Source organism: Vespa crabro, chromosome 11 (genome assembly GCF_910589235.1).
Source record: "Vespa crabro chromosome 11, iyVesCrab1.2, whole genome shotgun sequence".
Taxonomy (NCBI): domain Eukaryota; kingdom Metazoa; phylum Arthropoda; class Insecta; order Hymenoptera; family Vespidae; genus Vespa; species Vespa crabro.
Window position 1 is genome coordinate 1,560,001 of NC_060965.1, and position 20,000 is coordinate 1,580,000.

The following is a 20,000-nucleotide window of genomic DNA, read 5'->3' on the forward strand; positions in this document are numbered from 1 at the left end:
TTACATAATATTTCAAATTATGTTTTACTATGATCATATCGAATGAATCTAAAGTAACATAAAAATTTCAATAATTGAGACATATTTATGCTTGTGCATATGTTGTAATTTATATAATTTATCAATTGAATTTTGTTCATTTATATATTCATTTCACGTTTGGTTGAAACTCTAATGATTTAATACTGCCTAATATAAATAGTATTGTATCATTCGTCATGTTACAATGTAACATGTAATATTTTAAGGGACAAAAATGCATGATTGTGTAACGCGAAGACTGTAATAATTATCAAGAAAATTAATATGAATAAATGTTTTGAACGTTACGTCGCGCATCTTGAGTTGATTAATAATCAAATTTAAAAAGTTTGTATCATTGTATGAAAATGGTTTGTACCATATTATGAAAAATTATAAGGAACAAGATATATAAAAAAAAAAAAAAAAAAAAAAAAAGAAATTCGTTGATAAGTTTTATTTTATCAAATTTGTAAAGGTAACTTTTTTTTTTTTTTTTTTTTTTATACAAACTAATAAAATATACAAAACAAAGAAATTATTCAGATTAAATGTTTACAATAATAATTGCGATTTTGATATTGTATAGAAGTATTATTATTATATTTCTATTATCATATAATAGAGATCAATTTATTTCTGCACTTTCTAAATCATTTGACAATATACTTTTATTTATAGTCAATGAAGACAATTACCTCACATTAAACATACTCATTTATTATTATCTAAAATATGGAAGAACGTAAAGACTATTACACACACGTTTAGAACATTAAGAAAAAATGTTTTTATATTAAAGTTATATAAGGAAATATAGTACGTTGATGTAAGTGATAATTATTAGATATTTTTTATAGATTATTCGCTATAGAAATTAAATACTTAATTGTCTAATGCCGCTATTATAAATTTTATATACAATATGTACATAAAAAAAAAAAAAAAAAAACAAGAAAGAGAAAAGTAACTACAGAAAGTAATCACATTCTCAATTATGATCTCACAAAGACACTTCTTTTTTTTTTTTTTTTTAAATTATATGAAATCAAACGATCATATATTGATAAGTAATATCAACCAAACATAATTTCCTTAAGAATTAAATACAATAAACGTTGTCATTTGTACATGAATATTTTCAGGTCACAAAAAAAGAAAAAGAAAAAAAAAAAAAAAAGGAAAGAAAAAGAAAAAGAAAACGTAACTTGGAATATTTTTAACAGTTCAATGGAATCTGTGATATTTCATTCTTTAGACAGAATTTATTAAACGGTCAATTTCTTTCTTTCTTTTTTTTTTCTTTCTCTTTTTTTTTCCCCTCTTTTTTTTTTCCTTAGAGTGTTCAGAATGAATGTATGCACTGACTTAGATAATACTTCTTTTTCTTTTTTTTCTTTTCTCCGATCACGGTAGCAAAAATATATGTTTGTTTGCTTCTTAGATAATTTCTGAAAATACCCCCCCCCTCCACCCCCCCCAAAAAAAATAACAAAAACAAAAAAAAGGTCTGTTATCTTTTAAGTATATTACGTAAACAGAAAGTATTTCGATAAAAAGGAATATCGGAATTTAAAAATTTGACGATATTCAATCTAACATATATCAATCCCAAAAGAATTTACTTTGATATTATTTGCTTTATATTATTGAAAAAGAAAAAGAAGGAAAAGAAAAAAGAAAAAAGAAGAATTAATTGAACGAATTATAAATAATATATTCATTATTATATAAAAATATGTTTGACATATACATTCCTTTTGGACACCCTATTTAGCAATCCAGGCATTTGCAAAGATCTTACGACTTAATATATACACTGTACATAACGTCTTTTCATGTCTCGTGAGGATGCGTTGGTCTTTTGGGCTTAAGTATAAGCTTCCCTGTATCGTCGCAACTCATATTAAAATCACCTAATACGCTTCTTGCTCTTTGGGTTATTATACTAGGTGCGATAACACGCCTATGTACTCCCATCATGAATAATATTACTAAAAAAAAAAAAAAAAAAAAAAAAATTTCAAACGAAACATTAGTAAAGTTTTGATCCTTGGCTTTTTTTTTTTTTTTTTTTTTTTTTTTTTTTTTTTTTTTTTTACCTACCCAATATAATACTAGCAGTAGTAAAGAATGGATGATTGCACAGACTTTGTGTAAAAGAAACTGCCGATGTATTTGGATCTGTTAACCAATGCCAAGCACCGACTGCTGTACAAACTGAGATAAAACCTAACAACACTGTAATCACATAAGTGTCGTTGTTTAACATCGACTTGTCATATTAATCAACTTGTCATATTAAACACTTATTAAATATTTTTAATATATATATATATTATATTTGTATATATATATATGTATATATATATATGCAAAAAAAATGAGATAATATACAACAAAACGTACTTCTCCATCGTAAAGTAGCCGGTTGTAAACTTGCAATAACCTCAGTCAGACGTCTCTCAAACGCCTTTAAATCTGAAAATGAATCGACGTATAATCGTAAATGCAATTATCATAATTCAAAACTAATTGCACATTATCATATATGTTGTTGGAGATTTTCGATAAAAGAAAAAAGCAAAAAAAAAAAAAAAACAGAAATTTTTTTTTTTTAATCCTTCACTGTTAAACGATACCTCGTACATATATCTCATATTATTCTCTCGCGTTAACATTAATATTTATCTTTACCTTCGCAAACGGTTTGATCTAAAGACATTTCCGTTTATTCCAGCACAATAGACATTTGTTCGTTCGTAGCCGGGGATACCAGAAATACAGTTTTGGAAACTTACCAAATAATTCTTAACAAAAGATACTAAAATATTAACGACATTATCCGTACGTATTATTATTTTCCTCTATTTCTTCCTCCTTCTTCCTTTTGTTTATTAAAATTAAAAACAGCTTATAACGAAAATGGAGAAAATTGGAATAGGAAAAATGAGCTAAAAGCGAAAACCATATAAACACATACTTATGTAAACGTTGACACTTTAAGACTATTCACCAACTTTCGTTCGAAGAGTATAACGACTACAGCGACGCGTACGAACAAAATACGAACTATTAACGCAAACGATGAAACCGTTTCAACAATGAGTTCATTGCATCGGTGTATAAAGTTTGTGCATTAGGTTCTCACTGACGCCTAACCTCTAACGATCGAATTGATGCATAGAAAAATTTGCGACAAACAATAAGACTTTTACGAGTATTTTCAAAAAAAAGAAAAAAAAAAACAAAGAAAAACAATTTATAATCAAGGAATATTTTTTTATATATCAAATATTATTCTATAATATAATATAAGTGTATTTCTGAATAAAAATAACGTCGAATAGTTTTACTTCATAGATAGTGTGCATTCAATATCAATTTTTGACACGATCTTTTCTTTTCTTTTTTTTTTTTTTCTTTTGAAAAATATATATATATATATATTTTTTTTTTGTTTTCAAATTTTAATTCTTCATAAATAAGATTATGAATGATTTAACACCCTATATATTGTTATATATATAGATATATATTGGTGTGTTGCATCGAAGTGACATCTGGAGAAGTTTAAGCTGAACTTTTTGTTTCTATGCAAAATTAATTCAATGACGAGTTAGAACGGAAGATTTAAAAATGGCCGCTCAATCTGAGGAAATGTTTTCAGGTGAAACCGATACAATAGAACAATCAAAGAAAGAAGTAAGAACATATATTAAGGGTATCGAGAAAGAAAAAGAAAAATTTTACGGTACGTTTATGTCACTATTTTTTCTGTCAATCAGTTTTAAAGAATTTTTTATGAAAATATAATCAGTACTGCTAAATCATAAAAAAAATCATTTTTAATTTTTTTACATTTCATAATCAATAAGAAGACTCTTATAATGATCATTGAAATTTCATAAATCAATATAAATATTCATTTATATTATTATTTTACAAGTGCAGCAGCAATTTTTTTAAGCACTGTCACTGGCCTTTCTGCTCTTATTGGTTTTGGTACAACGCTTGCCTCAGTAAGAAGGAAAGATCCAAAATACTTTGACAAAGGATTAACCGGATCTAGAAAGCTCCAAGAAACAGGCACATTGTTAGCCTTTCGAGCACTTTGTTGGGGTACATTCTATGCTGTAACTGGATGCGGTCTTTTGTTTTATGGCATCTGGAAGATTTCTGGTGCAAAGAATGCTAAAGAATTCAGATACAAAATGGGATCGATTTTACCAAAGATTCCTAAAAATGATCCACCACAAAGTAGAGTAGAGTTTGAAGGTTTGACCGATCTTCTTACATATATTGCTGAAGATTGGGGTAAAAAAAAGGTATGAATATAAAATATATATATATATATATATATATGTATATTAAATTAATATAAAAATTTTCAAAATGATATCATTAATTTATAGATCATTAATTTGCAAATCATTGATCTATCAATTATCTATTATTTTTTTTTCTTTATAGGACTGAAAGATATTCTTGTATTCTCTTTCGCCTAATTGAACTTTACAAACTTGAATGAAAATGTTTTTCATTGTTAGATAAATAATAATTTGTACAAAGAGATAATATTATTATTATTATTAATACGCCCAATAAATAAAATTACGCCCAATCACCTGTACAAATGTTAAGTATGTTGTTCAATGAATTGAATAAAATATATTTTTTAACAAAGCGTAACTTTATATAATTGAAAAAAAAAAGAGAAGAAGAAAGAAAAAAAAGGAAAAAGAAATAAATAATCATTAGGAAATTTGATATGAAAAAAAAAAAGTGAAAAAGCATTCGAGCTGGAATAATATCGCTGGAATAAATTACTTTATAAAATATCTAGGAGATATACGAAACGACAGAAACAAAATGATCATTGTCATTAACTAATATGTGATAATTTTGTTTGACAAATGCACGGAGAAAGCGATCAGTAATTTCTAAACGTATATTTATCGTATCATACGTCCGATGACCTCGCATTCATATACAGTATACTGTGCCACTTAGTGTCAGAAATTATCTAATTGGCACTTACCTCAATACATAAGTTATATATATATATATATATATATATATATATATATATATATATATATATATACATACACATATATATACATACATGTATATATATATTGAATGAAGACATATAATTAAGAAAACATTTTCTTTAGTTATTTCTTCTTGAAATATAAACGTTTAAAATATATATGTCACTATTCTCTTTCTTTTTTTTTTTCTTTTTCTCTTTTTTTTCCCTCTTTTTTTTTTTTTTTTTTTTTTTTTTATCTCTTTATCCTCCATAAAACATTGCCGATATACTAAGTGGATTCAAATGTTTTTAAGCTCGAAAAAATTATACAATTTCATGAAAAAGAATAATACAAAAAAGAGAGAGAAAGAAAAAGGAAAAATTAAATGGTAGAAAGTCTGATAATGGAATAAAATTGATTTTTGAAATCACTTTGAAACTTTCGATCCACTCTAATAGTTGCCATATACTTAGTTATATATTACATATTATACGTAAAAATTCAAGACTAACTAAGAACTTTAAAGTCGATCAATCTAACGCGTATAGTACATACACCACACACACACACACACACACCACGCATCCAAGTGCGTTCTCTCTCTCTCTCTCTCTCTCTCTCTCTCTCTCTCTCTCTCTCTCTCTCTCTCTCTCTCTCTCTCTCTTTATCTCCTTTTTAGTCTCTTGTGTGGTATATGTTAAAGTTCATGAATGGCTTCGGTTTACTACAAGTAGACGATGCGATTAACTGCTGCTAAATGCATTACACGACGCTTCGGCTCAGACGGATCATAATAAACGCTTTGAGTTCTTTCCTAGTGTGAGTATATATGTGTGTAATAGGTTTCAATGGTCTTTAGTCAATATGATATATTCTATAAGAAATTCATATTAATTTGAATAAAACGTTCAAGGACATTTTTCAAAAGATAATACGAATTATTTCAACTATGCTCTTTCTTTCTTTTTCTCTCTCTTTTTCCTTTTTTTTTTTTTTTCTTTTTGTTTCTATCTTCTAACATGTATAATATAAAACACAATCGATAAAATTCATAATTTATGAGCAAGACTTTATGAAGTTTCTAATGGACTTGTTATAAAAGATATATGAGTTATTTCTATTATCTGTATCCTCCCATTATTTTGATAATCTATATAATGTATGATGATACTTATCTGCATAAATTTATGTATATATATATATATATATATATATATATATATATATATATATATAAATTTTCATACATAATATTTATACATAAATTTTCTCTTTGTCTTTTCTCTTGCTTTTTTTTATTTCTTTCCTATTTTATTATAATTAATCAAATATATATGTATATACGGATATAATAATAGAACTATGTCAAAGAATAAAATGTAGATTATATAATATATTGAAATTGAATCTTATAAATATATTTTCATTTACGTCATTTAATTTTTCCTTTGTGTTTGTCTATATATACGTATTTTTGTATTTATATATTCAAAGTTATGCGTAATACAAGTATGCATTATTTAAAAGAAAGGCAAATGTAATTTTCATTAATAATTGAAAACGTATAAAATAAATATTTATATTGATTACTTTCGATTTTTTTCTTTTTCCTTCGTGACCAATGCATAACACATGGGTACTTAAGTTAAATTAAGTTAATTAACAAAATTAAAATTAACGATTTTGAGATGAGTAAATAAATAAAAAAAACGTTGTTACGTTCAACTGATTGTTCAACTTAAAATATTTCATTTTAATATTATATTCGATAAGAAAAAAAGAAAAAAAAAAAAAAAAGTTTTTGTTTAAACGTTATCACTCGAATATATTCAATTTCTATTACGTTAATATTCTTGTTTATTATCTTTCTCTTTTTATTTACTTTTGTAAATAAAAGTTCCGATGTAAATATGTTTATAATGAAAATTATCATACAAAAATTCATTTAATAAATATTTATAAAATTATAAAAATAAACGTCTACGTATGTATCCACATATATGTATTTGACAAAAATTCATTTGTAAAGATGTAAAAACTTTTAACATTAAAAAATGCATATGTACATACACAGATGCATAAACATATATATTTCGATTATAAACGTGACTACGTGACATTGTCGAAGTATATAATAATTCGATTTAATCTTTATTGACGTCATTGTATTTTTATTTTTCAACGAGTCTATTATTGAAATAACGTTTACATTTGAAAATTATTTGAAAATTGTTTGAAAACAATAATAATTTAAGTTAATATAATATTAACAATAATAATAATAATTATTATTATTAATATATAATTAATTCTTTTTTTTATTGATCGTGATCCTAGCACATATATATTATTTTTAATGAAAAAAATTATTTGGACTATTATTTTTTTTCGAATATTTTTTTTTTTTTTAAATGTATAATCAATTTTATTAATTAAGCTATATACACTTACACACATATATCTAAATGGAATACTAACGTATTTGTTATATTCTCTTCGTTTTTTATTTCGTTTTATTCTCTACTTACAATTTTAGTTTTAACACATATTAAAACATGTATGTTTCTAGTTAACGCAATTTCGTAATCATCATATTGACAAAACAAAAATAATGTTAAATGTCGAATTGATATCAGCATATTGTTATCGGTTACAAAAAAAAAAAAACAAAAAAAAAACAAAAAAAAAATGATTATAACAATAATAATAATAACCTAATAGATAAGTAAATAAATAAATTGACTTTACTTATAGGCAATAGAAATTCATAGCTAAATTTATTGTAGTTGAATTGTTAAAAGTATTTAATTGGCAATTACATAATTTTCTTTGCGATAACATACGATTCTTACGAAAACATTAAAAATTAAAAAATATCGGCACTTACCTTTAATTACGAGAGAATTATCGACGTTTTTTATTTAATTAGGATTTTTTTTCTTTCTTTTTTATTTTTTTTTTTTTAGATTAGATTTCCTCAATTATTTATCATAATACGTATATATAATATGCAAACTTTGTAAGAAGAAACGAATAAGTTCTACGTCAACAGAAATATCGTTGTTACAGCATTTTATGTCTTCTTTCGTTTTTTCTTTTTTCTTTCTTTTCTTTATTTTTTTTAGTGCTATAATCGCAGAATTGTTTTTTTAATATAAACTATTCAAGAATATTATCGCTAATCTGAAATGTAAATATATATATATATATATATATATATATATATATATATATATATATATATATATATATATATATATATATATATATATGTGTGTGTGTGTATGTATGTATGTATGTATGTATGTATGTATAAAGCACACATATGTATATGTATATATTTTTTTATGATAGTAATTAGATTTGTTTGTCATTGATTTCTTATTCAAACGTTATAACAAAAAAATTTCATAATCGACTTAAGTATGGATATCTGAAATATGCATAGAATCTTTTCTGCATTTTTAATTTATTCTTTTAATTTAATCTCTTCGATCGAGTTCATTAAAAGCTTAATTCATCGTTCTTCTTTTATTATTTCTTTTTTCTTTTTTTCTTTTGTTTTTTTTTATTTTTCCACTCCATAATGATGATACAAATTAAGAGGAAGAAGAAATGAAACGAAGAAGAAAGAAAGACAAATTTATTTCTGTTATAAATGTCTTTTCTTCGTCGTCTACAAACAATTTGATTTTTTTTATTTTTCTCTTTTTCTAATTTTTTTTATTTTTTTTATTTTTTGTAATCTTTTAAATCTTTTTCGTTCCTTAAACAAACGAGCACATGACTCGTTCGATGCGTTTCTCTCTCTCTCTCTCTCTCTCTCTCTCTCTCTCTCTCTCTCTCTTTCACATTGTATTATATACACCTATGATGTATTATATACATCTATGATATAATTATTTCTGTAAATTATGCGAGCTAATGAAAAACATTTACTTAAAAAAAAAGAGAAATAAAAGAAAAAGAAAAAAACATTTAAAAATTTTCGATATATATAATATATATAATATATATAATATATATAATATATATATATATATATATATCAGACACATTATAAGGGAAATATTTGTGCAATTGCGAATAAATTAGAAACAAAACTGAAATATTTCTTAATGCGCGTCGACGTGTACGCAGTCTAAGCAAAATGAAAAGGAAAAAAGAGATCTTTATTATTAATGTTCACTTTTCATTAGGAACAATTCGAAGATTTAGAAAAAACAAAAAAAAAAAAAGAAGAATAAATAAATAAAAAAAAAAGAAAAAAGGAAAAACAAAAAAAAAACAAAGGTCTCCTTATTATTTATCGAAGTATTAGATGATCTCTCTTCTTTGATAAGAAAAATTTTTCACGAAAAGGAGAAAATTAGAAAAAAGAAAAAAAAAAAAAGAATTCATCTATCAAAATATCGAATGAACAAACCAATCCAAAAATCTTTTGCAAATTGGACGAGATAAGAAAAAAGACAAGAAAAAAAGAAAACGAAAATGGAAAAAAAAAAAGAACCAAACGATTACTTCAATTATTGCAACGATCAGAGAGATTTCCTTTTTTCTTTTTCTGATATCCTTTTTTTTTTCCTTTTTTTCCCCCTCCCCTGCTCATCCTGTACATAAATTCTTTTACAGCGAATACGTCACAACGAAGCCCAGAGAATTTTTTTCTTTTTCTTTAACCCCCCCTCCCCCTCCACCCTTTCCCCTGCCTCCATCGATAACGAATAAAAATTAAACTTTCGTTTGATCAACGAAATCAAACGAAGAAAAGTCACGTAGTTATTTTAACTTGCATATGCGGACGGACACACACACACACATACACTCTCTCTCTCTCTCTCTCTCTCTCTCTCTCTCTCTCTCTCGCAGATACGCACGCACAAAAAGTAAATATTTTATGTTAGATATTCGTTCTTTTACATGTCACAAATACAAATTTCTCGACGTGATGCTTTTTTAATGACCACATACATACATATACATACATACATACATACATACATACATACATACATACATACATGTACATATACATATATACATACATACATACATACATGTACATATACATACACACATACATACATATACATATACGTACACACATACATACATGCATAAACATATACATACACTAAACTTTTACTTCATAGGACTTTCATTAACATTATCATAATAGTATTGACGTTATCGATCATGTTAACTCTCTGTAAACGAATTCTTACACCTCTTGAATATTTTATTTATTTTTCCTTCTCCCATCCATCTTTCTCTCTCTTTCTCTCGATAGTTTATAAAGAGGATAATGAGTTTGGGGCCAGAGGGAGAGGGTGAAAGAGACGTAGGGAGGGGAGGGGAAGGGGGTGAACAAAAAAAAACTATTTTTAAAGTAGTAAAATAACAAAAGAATAAATGAAAAAAATTAAAAAAGGAAGAAGAACGCAGAGTGATTATTCTTATTTAACGACGTTTAAACAACGATACGTAAATTTGCGCTCTCAGTTACGTCAAACAGATGACGCAAAATTATTATTTCATAATAGTAATCAAGAATGCAAAGTTGAGAACCTTTCATGTCCATTTCCTCTTTCATCAAAGTACCGTGAACTTTCTCTTTTTGTTTCTCTATCGTTCGTAACCATAGTGACATCGTCAAATCATTCCATAAAAGGATCCCATCAAAAAAAAAAAAAAAAAAAAAAAAAAAAAAGAAAGGTGACGAGGATCGAGGAATAAAGGAGAGTGAAGGGGGCAATAGGCAAGGCAGGGTAATAAAGGAGGCGGACGGGAGCAAAAAAACTTGCTTCCTTAGAATCATACATCTGTTATGTACCAAAACTCTTAACGCGAAAGCGAAAAAAGAAGAAAAAAAAAAAGAGAGGATAAAAAGTCCTTGAAATGAATAATGACGACGACGACAATGACGACAATGATGACGATGTAAGAACGAAGATCAAATAATACACATAATTTTGTTTCGAATTTGTTTTCTTGTGATTAATCTATTTTTTTTCTCTTTCTCTTTCTCTCTCTCTCTTTTTCTCTTTCTATTTCTATTTCTCCTAAATAGAAATTATTATTATAATTATTATAATTATTAATATTATTAACATTATTTTTAATATTAATATTACTATTATTATTATCATCATCATCATCATTATTAATTATTACTGTCATTATTGTTGTTGTTGTTGTTGGTATTATTATTATTATTATTTTTATTATTATTATTATTATTATTATTATTATTATTATTATTATTATTATTATTATTATTATAACAGAATATTTGTATATAATCCCAAAATTCTTTGACAATGGACAATGGACAATTAATTAATTAATTAACAATCGGTATATTATTAATTTTTTACAATAAGAAATGACGGCCGGAGCGCGATCCGGCTCGATTAATCTTTTCTTTTTTTTCCCTTCTTCCTTTGTATTTTTTTGTTTTGTTTACACATGTAACTTATTCGACTGCTTATGTTAAAATTATTATATATATATATAAAAAAAAAAAAAAAAAAATAAAAGAAAAAAAAGACCTCAAAAAAAATCCCTTCTATTTCACACTAATGCATCACAGCTCACTTACTCTATTTTTATTTTTTTTTTCTTTTTATTTTCTTTTCTCATACGCACATACAAATTATTCTCTCTCTCTCTCTCTCTCTCTCTCTCTTTCTTTTACAAATATACGCAGACAAACACGTATATACTCTCTTTCTCTTTCTAAATGGGAATTTAAAGAGTACGCTCATTGCAGCATATTATTTATATTTCGAAGTAATAGAAAAATAAAAATTAAAAGAAAAGGAAATAAAAGAACAAATATGTATATATGTTTGTTTCCGTGTTTGTGTGTGTATCGAATTGTTCGGCAAGTATCGACATGCAATATAATATTCAAAAAAAAAGGAAGAAAGAAGAATAATAATAATAAAAAAAATAATAATAATTATAATAAATTAATTTTTAATCCCAAAGAATATAATACAATGCACACAATATATAATATATTTAAGTAAAACGTTTATGAAATACTACGAAATTTGAAAAAAGAACGGGTGATTTGATTGGGAAAAGAAAAAAATATGATTACTTGGAAACAAGGAGGAGGTGAAAGATTAATAAAAAAGAAAAAGGAAAAGAAAAGGAAAACAAAAAGAGAAAAAATAAAGGGGAGAAAAAAAAAATAATCGATGATCATGAAAATTTAATAAATTGAATCGCGCATATGCGTTTGAGAAAATTATCGCGTATAATTGAATATACATATTTATGTAATAATAATTTAAGAGAAAAAAAAAAGTTTAGTAAAGATAAGAAAAAAGATGGAGAGAGAGAGAGAGAGAGAGAGAGAGAGAGAGAGAGAGAGAAAATCGAGATTAAATTTACTGCAAATATTTTGAAGGTGAATATACGTCATTTGACATATGCGCACGCACGCTTGCTTCTTCAACAGTTATATGGATCTTTCAAAATGTTTGAAAAATATCTTTCCAAATCTTTCAAAAAAATTGGCTATGACAATAGCAGCAATTCATCCTCGTGCACTCGTTAATATAATATATCTCTCTTTTTCTTTCTTTTTTTTTTCTTTTTTTTTTTTTTTTTTTTTACATACACACATCCCTAGAGAAAAAGAGAGAAAGAGAAAGAGAGAAGAAGCATACAAAATACATACATACATACATACATACGTACATGATATCCGTTGCACATTATCTGGATCATCTAAATCTTATCTAGCACTTGCTATAAAAGATCGATGATAATGATGATGATAATGATGATCGCATCGCTAACGATATTAAAAGTGGTATGGAAAAGTAAAGGGGGCATTATTAGCCGATTATAACGCACTGTTATTAAAAATATACATTTTAAAGTTAAATATTAAAATATAATCATACGTTGATCATTTTGTTTTTCATTCGTATGTTCAATATGTATGTATATTCAATAGCAAATGTCAAGTGTAAAGTACAAACTTCGCAGAGGTCGTATAACATGTTTGTTAAGTATCTTTGTTGTATATATATATATATATGTGTGTGTGTGTGTATTAAAATTTTTATCATTACGTAGGAATTTCGAAATTGAACGGCCAAAGGATATCGATGGGAAGCCAAAACGATTGATACCATTCGATCATTATATAACTCGATCAATATCGAATTTATCGAATCAATCAACATTCGATTGGAAAATGATATTTGTTTATATATATATATATTTTTTTTTTTATTTTGTATTTATTCCTTTAATTTCTTTGAGAAAAGAAAAAGGGACGACGCGTGATGTTACAAATACAAACACAAGCGCAAACACACACACATACATAAACGCGCGCGTGTATAAAAGGAATGAAAAAAATAATAACAAAAACAGTTATTAACATAGAAAAAGAAAGACTCATTGTTTATTTCTAAATCCATGCGAAACTGTATTAATATATACATACGTACGTATACATATATATATATATATATATATATATATATGTATATATGTATTTAACGCACGCAGCACATGTCGTGTGTATGTGTATGTTGCGTATGCATGCGCATGTATAAGGAATTTTATCTATTATTCAAAATTATCATAATTATTTAATTATCATTTCATCATCATCTCATTATCATTATCATTAAGATTCGTATTTTTTGTTCCAATAATATAGATTCGATTAATAAATACGCGTTCTTCTTTACATTGTTCGTAAATACAAGATAGTGTGATGACAAATATCGAGCGCAGCTCGTACGTAATATCTCAATGCTAAGATATTCATTCTCTCTATCTCTTCCCTCTTTGCCCTTTCCTTATCTTCCTTCTTATCTGACATTAAGAAAAATTAATTTATGGTTTTAGAAATTATCCGACAAACATCGTCGGATTCCGTCTTTTTATTATTATTTTTTTTCTTTTCTCTTCTTTTCCTTTTCATTTTCCCCTTCACCCCAAAATCAGCTATTTGTTTTATTTTTCATTCATTTATTTATTTATTATTTTTTTTTTTTTTTAATTTTCTTTTTTCCTCTTTCTATCTTTCCTTCCTTCCTTCTTCGTATGGCTTATCTTCGTTCGAAAAAGAGAAATAAAAAAAGAAGAACACTACGTTGCCTAAGACACGTCTCGATCGATCGCAATCAACATTAATTATCATTCTCATCTAGCACAAGTGCAACTCAACTCTCACTTCCACTCACTCACTCACTTACTCATTCTCTCTCTCTCTCCCTCCCTCCCTCCCTCCCTCCCTCTCTCTCTCTCTCTCTCTCTCTCTCTCTCTCTCTCTCTCTCTCTCTCTCTCTCTCTCTCTCTCTCTCTCTCTGTCTCTTTATCTTTGTCTTTATCTTTTTAGCATACGAGAGAACATAACGACGAACGAATCGAACTCTAACTTATCGAACGATAGCATAATATATGTATGTATATAAACGTCGATGCAATTGAATTCAAAGAATCTTCTTTATTCATCTTTTTTCTTTTTGTTCTTTTTTTATTTTATTTTATTATTATTATTATTATTATTTTTTTTTTTTTTTTTATTTATTTTCGTTTGTTTATTACTTTTTTTTCTTTCTTTCCTTCTCATTTCAGAATCTTAAAACGCCCGTTACTTCGTACTCACGTGACTCACACCTTCGACTCTTTTCTTATTTATTTATTTGTTTGTTTGTTTGTTTATTACAATTGTCGCATTTTTTATATATTTTTTCTTTGTTATCCTTTCTCCTTTTTTCTTTCTTTCATTTGTCGTCCGATGCGCCTATGTATGTTTAGGAAAATATTTTGTAGGCCAACGAGAAAAGTGAGTCGGATAAAGAAAAAAAAAATAGAAAAAAAAAAGAAAAGAAAGAAAGAAAGAAAGAAAGAAAGAAATAGAAAACAAAATGATAATACTAATAGTAATAGTAATAGTAATAATAATAACAATAATAATTAATTGATAATGGATACTTTAGCCAGGGAGTCCGCCATATTGTCAGAAAGTGAAAAATAATTTTATTTTCTTTTTTTTTTTGTTTTTATTTCGTTTTTTTCCTTTTTTTTTCAAAATTTTCTCCTCCCCCATCCGTCTCTCTGTCCCTATCCACATACTCTTTCTAATCTCTTCATTTACAATTATTTCAATTTGTCCAATCAAAAAGAAGAAAAAACAGAGAAAAAGAGAGACAGTGAGAGAGAGAGAGAGAGAGAGGGGGAGAGAAAGAAGTTCAGGATCTTGAAAAAAAAAAAAATAAATAAAAAATGAATCGTTTCGGTCGATAATTGACGTAATCGAAGACATCGTATCTAAATCAGTGAGTAATTGATAGATTGATTGATTTGTTTCAGAGTGATTGATTTATGCAGTAATTTTTTCTTTCAGAGTAATTAATTTCTGAACAAAAAAAATAAACGAATAAAACAAGAAAGAAATCCTGACGAGATAAAAAAAGAGAGAGAGAGAGAGAGAAAGAGACTCGATAATAATTATTATCATCATTATTAATTAACAATTACAATTATCATTATAATTATTATTATCATAATTGTTGTTGTTTTTGTTATTATTATTATTATTACTATTATTATTATTATTATTATTATTATTATTGTTATTATTATTATTATTATTAATATGGAAATTATTCTATGAGGTTTATCTCCTCGTTTTTTTTTACTACCACCCTTTCACACTCCAAGATCCCCATAAAAAATAGAAAAACTCTAACACATATATAGAATGCAGTAAATGGGAAAAAAAAAGGAAAAAAAGAAAAGAAGTAAAAAATAAAAAATAAAAAAACAAACATAAAAAACAATTCAATATAATATAATAAAATAAAGTAAAATAGAATAGAAAAAAACATAATATACTTATACATATAATAATAATAATAATAATAATAATAATAATAATAATAATAATAATAATAATAATAATATAAAATAAAATTAAAAAAAAGGAAAGAAACAAAGAAAAAAAGAAGGCCGGTTGGGCCGATGATAGAAAAGGCGAGAAAGGTTGATTGAGGCTTGTTGCTCTTAAGAGATAAAAATTTGTTGTTTTACTTGTTGTTGTTGTTATTCTTATTGTTGTTGGTTCGCTTTTAATGAAGAAAGCTTTGTCCATTGAACAATTATCATTTGCCTTCTCATTTAGCAAGCACCATAATTGTTATGCGTTATTTTGTGTCTGTACGTTTTCTCTCCCCCCCCCTCTCTCTCTCTTTCTTTCATTTTATTTGACTGTTCTCACTTCTTCTTCTTTGTTGTTTTTGTTATAGTTGTCGTAGTTGTTGTCGTAGTTATTGTTGTTGTTGTTGTTGTCGTCTTCTCTTTCTCTTCTTAATTTTCCTTCAGTTTACCATTCGCGTATTTCGTTGGTACGACCATATGGTCCTCCATCGTCATAGATGTGGTAGACGAGGATGCCGTAATCATACCGTTAGTATACAACTTCTTCATAGATTTTCTCGACGAGTCTCTGCCCAAATAGGCCTTGTGGAAGAACTGTGCGAATAGGACGAAATAACTGAAGTACATTGCCAGGCTAAGCCTGATGTTTAATCGTGATATGTGACACTCCGACTGTCCTTGTTTCAGGTACTGATAAGCCCACACGTTTATGGCACAGCCCATCACCATTTGTGACAATTGCAATCCCGTGACCAGCATCGAGATCCATTTTGGTGGCGAATAACGCATAGCCTTCAATGCGTAATAGCTATACATCAACGAGTGAACGCAATAATTCATTACGATGAACCATCTTGCCGATGACGCGTATTCCGTATATGAAAACCATGAATATAGCAACACGGTTATGTGGTGATACCAATGTAAAAATATCAATGGCTGTTTACGTAGAACAATGAACACGGTATCACCTAGCTCCGGTAACTTTGATAACACGAACATCCATGTCCAAAAGCCCGACACTCGGTCTTGAACGATGAAACTGAAACATTAATAATAAAAAAAAAAAAAAATACTAATATACATATGTATATAAAGTAAAAAATAAAAAATAACTAAATAAAAAGGAAGAGAAAAAAAAATGTGAGATAATTATTTCATTAGTTTTACGATACTTTAAAACTTATTATAAACGGGTCTTAATTATATTCCTCTCCCACCACCCCCCTTCTTTTTACTGATGATTACAGTTAAATTATAAATTTGTGTGTGTGTGTGTGTGTGTGTGTGTGTGTGTGTGTGTGTGTGTGTGTGTGTGTGTACACTTTCGACATTTCGATTTCGTTGAATGTGTTTTTGCAATTATGTTTCGCAAATGATTTTGATTTACGAAATAGAAAGTTTATGTTAATATATGATTGCAAAAAATTATTATTATTATTTTTGTTTTTGTATTAACAATAAAGGAATGCAATTTAGCAATTAAATTTGTAAGTTCAGTAATATTCTCTTCAGTTTTGTTTATATTTACATATATATATATATATATATATATATATATATATACACACACACACATATTTTCTTTTGAAATCCAAAATCTAAGGTCAATGAAAAATTAAAAAGAAATTACAAAATTTAATTACAATATTTGATTAATTTTTTTATTGATTTACCGTAAACGTATGAATTTATTTAAATGCTTATACACGGATCATGAAACCAATGTTTATTTTAAAATAAAATTGAGACGACTTGGTATTGAAATAATTTGAAAATATGATTGACATCATTTTGTCATCAATGACATAGTGCTTATTTAAACTAGCGATTATGTAAGTCATTTAATTCATTTGAGATATTAAAAGACATTTGTAATGTTTATTTATACTGACAAATATTTTAATAAATAAGATGAAAAACGACGACGATTTAAAAAAATTCGCTGCTTTTCTCCTTTTCTTTTTTTTTCTTTTCGTTCGATTTAAGACGCGTTTCATTTTACGAATATATTGTACATATAAAACGAAACAAACAAATCGTAATTTCTTCAATATTTTACATAAATATTATATAAATATTACTTACTATGTCTCTATTCTTCATTATAGGTGAAAAAAAAAAATATATATATATATATATAAAAGAAAAAAAAAAAAATAATATTTTCTTTTTTAAACAATTCAAATTCAAATATGCTCATGGCAACATGTATCATTTAATAACTATAACTTTTTTTACCTCACTCTACGATCGATCTTAATCGTCATAAAAACTGTAATATCATTAAAATTCAAATATACATGTTCTATTTCAATATTCATATATTTCTATCGAGATAGATAACGATGACATAGAGGAAAAAAAAAAAATCATATTCTTTCATATCTATATAATAAATTTGTATAATAAAATCGTACGAATTAATTATCATTAATGAAATTTTATAAAAACAATATTATTATATTTATTGTAGACGATTGATTTTTAAATATAATGACATTAGTTAACTTTTGACTTATTATCAAGTGAAGTAATTACGAGAATTTCTTTTTCTTTTTTGTTTCATTCGTATAATTTTCAATGATGATCACGCACATATGCGCGTGCACATATTTACTTATACCGTAAAAATGTTACATAAAAGATTTCTATCTAAATATGTATATGATCATTTCTTAGAAATAAAACAAACGTTAAAGATAATCGTGATGATGATGTCATGCAAAAAGATTAAAGTTCGAGAATTTAATTAATTTATTTCTGAAAGAGAGGAAAAGAAAAAGAAAAGAAAAACTCTCTCTATCTCTCTCTTTTCTTTTTTTTGTCAATCTCTATTTCATATCTTGTTCGAATAAAATATAAATTCCTTAAATGGTGCCATTACCAATTATTACATAACATTGTTAGAAATAAATGCAAATGCAAAAAAAAAGAAAAAGAAATCCTTAAATTGCTCTCTATTTCTTTTTCAATTTTGTTTAATCCTATTTTTTTTTTTTTTTTTTTTTTTTTTTTTTTTAATACATAATCTCATCATAAAATTTACGTTGTCACTACGGAATCGTTTATTTTTGAACGGTTGGAAAAAAAACAGGATCGGAACCACTTTTCTTCTTCTGTTCCTTTTTCTTTTCAAAAATCCTCCGTTTATCTCATTTTAAATAAAATTATCTCGCATTATCAATATATTACCAATATCAATGTATCACTCAATATTATCATATAATCATGAGAACAAAAAATAGTTTATTAATTCTACTTCTGATCCATCAAAATGCGTATATATTTTTTATTTTGAAAGAAAGAAAAAAAGAAAGGATAAAAAAGGAAAAAAAAAAGAAAAAGGAAGAGAGAAGGAAGAAAATATAAATTTTAATTTATTTTTTTCGTTTCTTCTTCTTCTTCGCATTCTTGATTTTCTTTTCGATCTTCGTTAATCTTACTCGAATATTTAAAAAATGAAAGCAAAAAAAAAAAAAAAAAAAAAGAAAAAAAAAAGAAGAAAAAAAGAGGAAGAAAAAAATTCTTACCTTGGTATACAAACACTGTAATAAAGTCCATGATTCCTGAGTACGTGAATGAATTCAGTCGCCGTTCTGGTAAATCCAATAATGGAGAACGATGCTAATAGGGTGTTCCATAAGGTGAGTATACCACGTAGTTCGAATTTCGGTCTACTTGCCATGTAATGTTGACCACCAAAAATTAATATCATATATATACCACAATAATAAAATGCACTTGTCCAATGTTTCAACATCCATGCTCTTGTATCCTGATGCATGAACTTTTCTTCGAAATTAAATACGTACGAATAATTCGGACATGTTACTTCCATGTAATCCATTTTGTTCATCCTTGAAGTATTTCTATTTATCGTACGTTTGTTCTTTTTTTTGTGTGTATATTTGTCTCTCTCTCTCTCTCTCTCTCTCTTATTTCTTTTTTTTTTTTTTTTAATTTCTTTTTTGTAATTTTTTCGTTCGTTATTTTTTTAATCTTACCTCTCTCGTTTAT

The 20,000-nt window shown here is 26.2% G+C and overlaps 3 protein-coding genes across 12 annotated transcripts in view; 1 reads left to right on the forward strand and 2 right to left on the reverse strand.

The window, feature by feature from the left end:
* Positions 1 to 638: 638 nt before the first annotated feature.
* LOC124428035 (nuclear envelope phosphatase-regulatory subunit 1) lies at positions 639 to 2,997 on the reverse strand. 2 transcript variants are annotated; one of them, XM_046971605.1, is made up of 4 exons: positions 2,719 to 2,996; positions 2,431 to 2,502; positions 2,128 to 2,253; positions 639 to 2,015 (listed from the first exon to the last, which is right to left on the reverse strand). In XM_046971605.1, exons 1-4 carry the CDS (start codon positions 2,744 to 2,746, stop codon positions 1,858 to 1,860), a joined length of 384 nt encoding a protein of 127 aa, XP_046827561.1. In that variant the 5' UTR covers positions 2,747 to 2,996; the 3' UTR covers positions 639 to 1,857. The 2 variants fall into 2 exon arrangements, with proteins under 2 accessions (XP_046827561.1, XP_046827560.1); XM_046971604.1 differs by having other exon boundaries at positions 675 to 2,015; positions 2,128 to 2,262; positions 2,719 to 2,997.
* A 39-nt stretch (positions 2,998 to 3,036) lies between these two features.
* LOC124428034 (transmembrane protein 242) lies at positions 3,037 to 4,713 on the forward strand. 4 transcript variants are annotated; one of them, XM_046971601.1, is made up of 4 exons: positions 3,037 to 3,387; positions 3,553 to 3,775; positions 3,976 to 4,348; positions 4,493 to 4,713. In XM_046971601.1, the coding sequence occupies exons 2-4, from the start codon at positions 3,661 to 3,663 to the stop codon at positions 4,527 to 4,529; spliced, it is 525 nt and encodes a 174-aa protein (XP_046827557.1). In that variant the 5' UTR covers positions 3,037 to 3,387; positions 3,553 to 3,660; the 3' UTR covers positions 4,530 to 4,713. The 4 variants fall into 4 exon arrangements, with proteins under 4 accessions (XP_046827557.1, XP_046827556.1, XP_046827559.1 ...); XM_046971600.1 differs by having other exon boundaries at positions 3,038 to 3,241; XM_046971602.1 differs by having other exon boundaries at positions 3,148 to 3,164.
* Positions 4,714 to 16,103: 11,390 nt separating this feature from the next.
* Positions 16,104 to 20,000, reverse strand: part of LOC124427919 (elongation of very long chain fatty acids protein 6) — an 8,945-nt gene continuing 5,048 nt past the window's right edge. For all 6 annotated transcript variants that reach the window (XM_046971352.1, XM_046971349.1, XM_046971351.1 and 3 more), the window contains exons 2-3: positions 19,514 to 20,000; positions 16,104 to 17,022 (exon numbers count right to left, since the gene is read on the reverse strand). The exon at positions 19,514 to 20,000 is cut by the window's right edge and continues 58 nt beyond it. In XM_046971352.1, the coding sequence (XP_046827308.1) occupies positions 16,410 to 17,022; positions 19,514 to 19,839 (939 nt within the window). In that variant the 5' untranslated portion in view covers positions 19,840 to 20,000 and the 3' untranslated portion in view covers positions 16,104 to 16,409. The remainder of the gene's footprint in view (positions 17,023 to 19,513) is intronic.

Excerpts from the sequence above, each read along its gene's own strand:
- LOC124428035 (XM_046971604.1), bottom strand. The coding sequence starts at position 2,746 with ATGTCTTTAGATCAAACCGTTTGCGAAG. Across the intron at positions 2,503-2,718 it reads AGATCAAACCGTTTGCGAAG|ATTTAAAGGCGTTTGAGAGA; the intron begins GTAAAGATAAAT and ends ATTCATTTTCAG. Across the intron at positions 2,263-2,430 it reads GGCTACTTTACGATGGAGAA|TGTTGTTAGGTTTTATCTCA; the intron begins GTACGTTTTGTT and ends ATGTGATTACAG.
- LOC124428034 (XM_046971601.1), top strand. The coding sequence starts at position 3,661 with ATGGCCGCTCAATCTGAGGAAATGTTTTCAGGTGAAACCGATACAATA. Across the intron at positions 3,776-3,975 it reads AGAAAAAGAAAAATTTTACG|CAGCAATTTTTTTAAGCACT; the intron begins GTACGTTTATGT and ends TTACAAGTGCAG. Across the intron at positions 4,349-4,492 it reads GAAGATTGGGGTAAAAAAAA|AGGACTGAAAGATATTCTTG; the intron begins GGTATGAATATA and ends TTTTTTCTTTAT.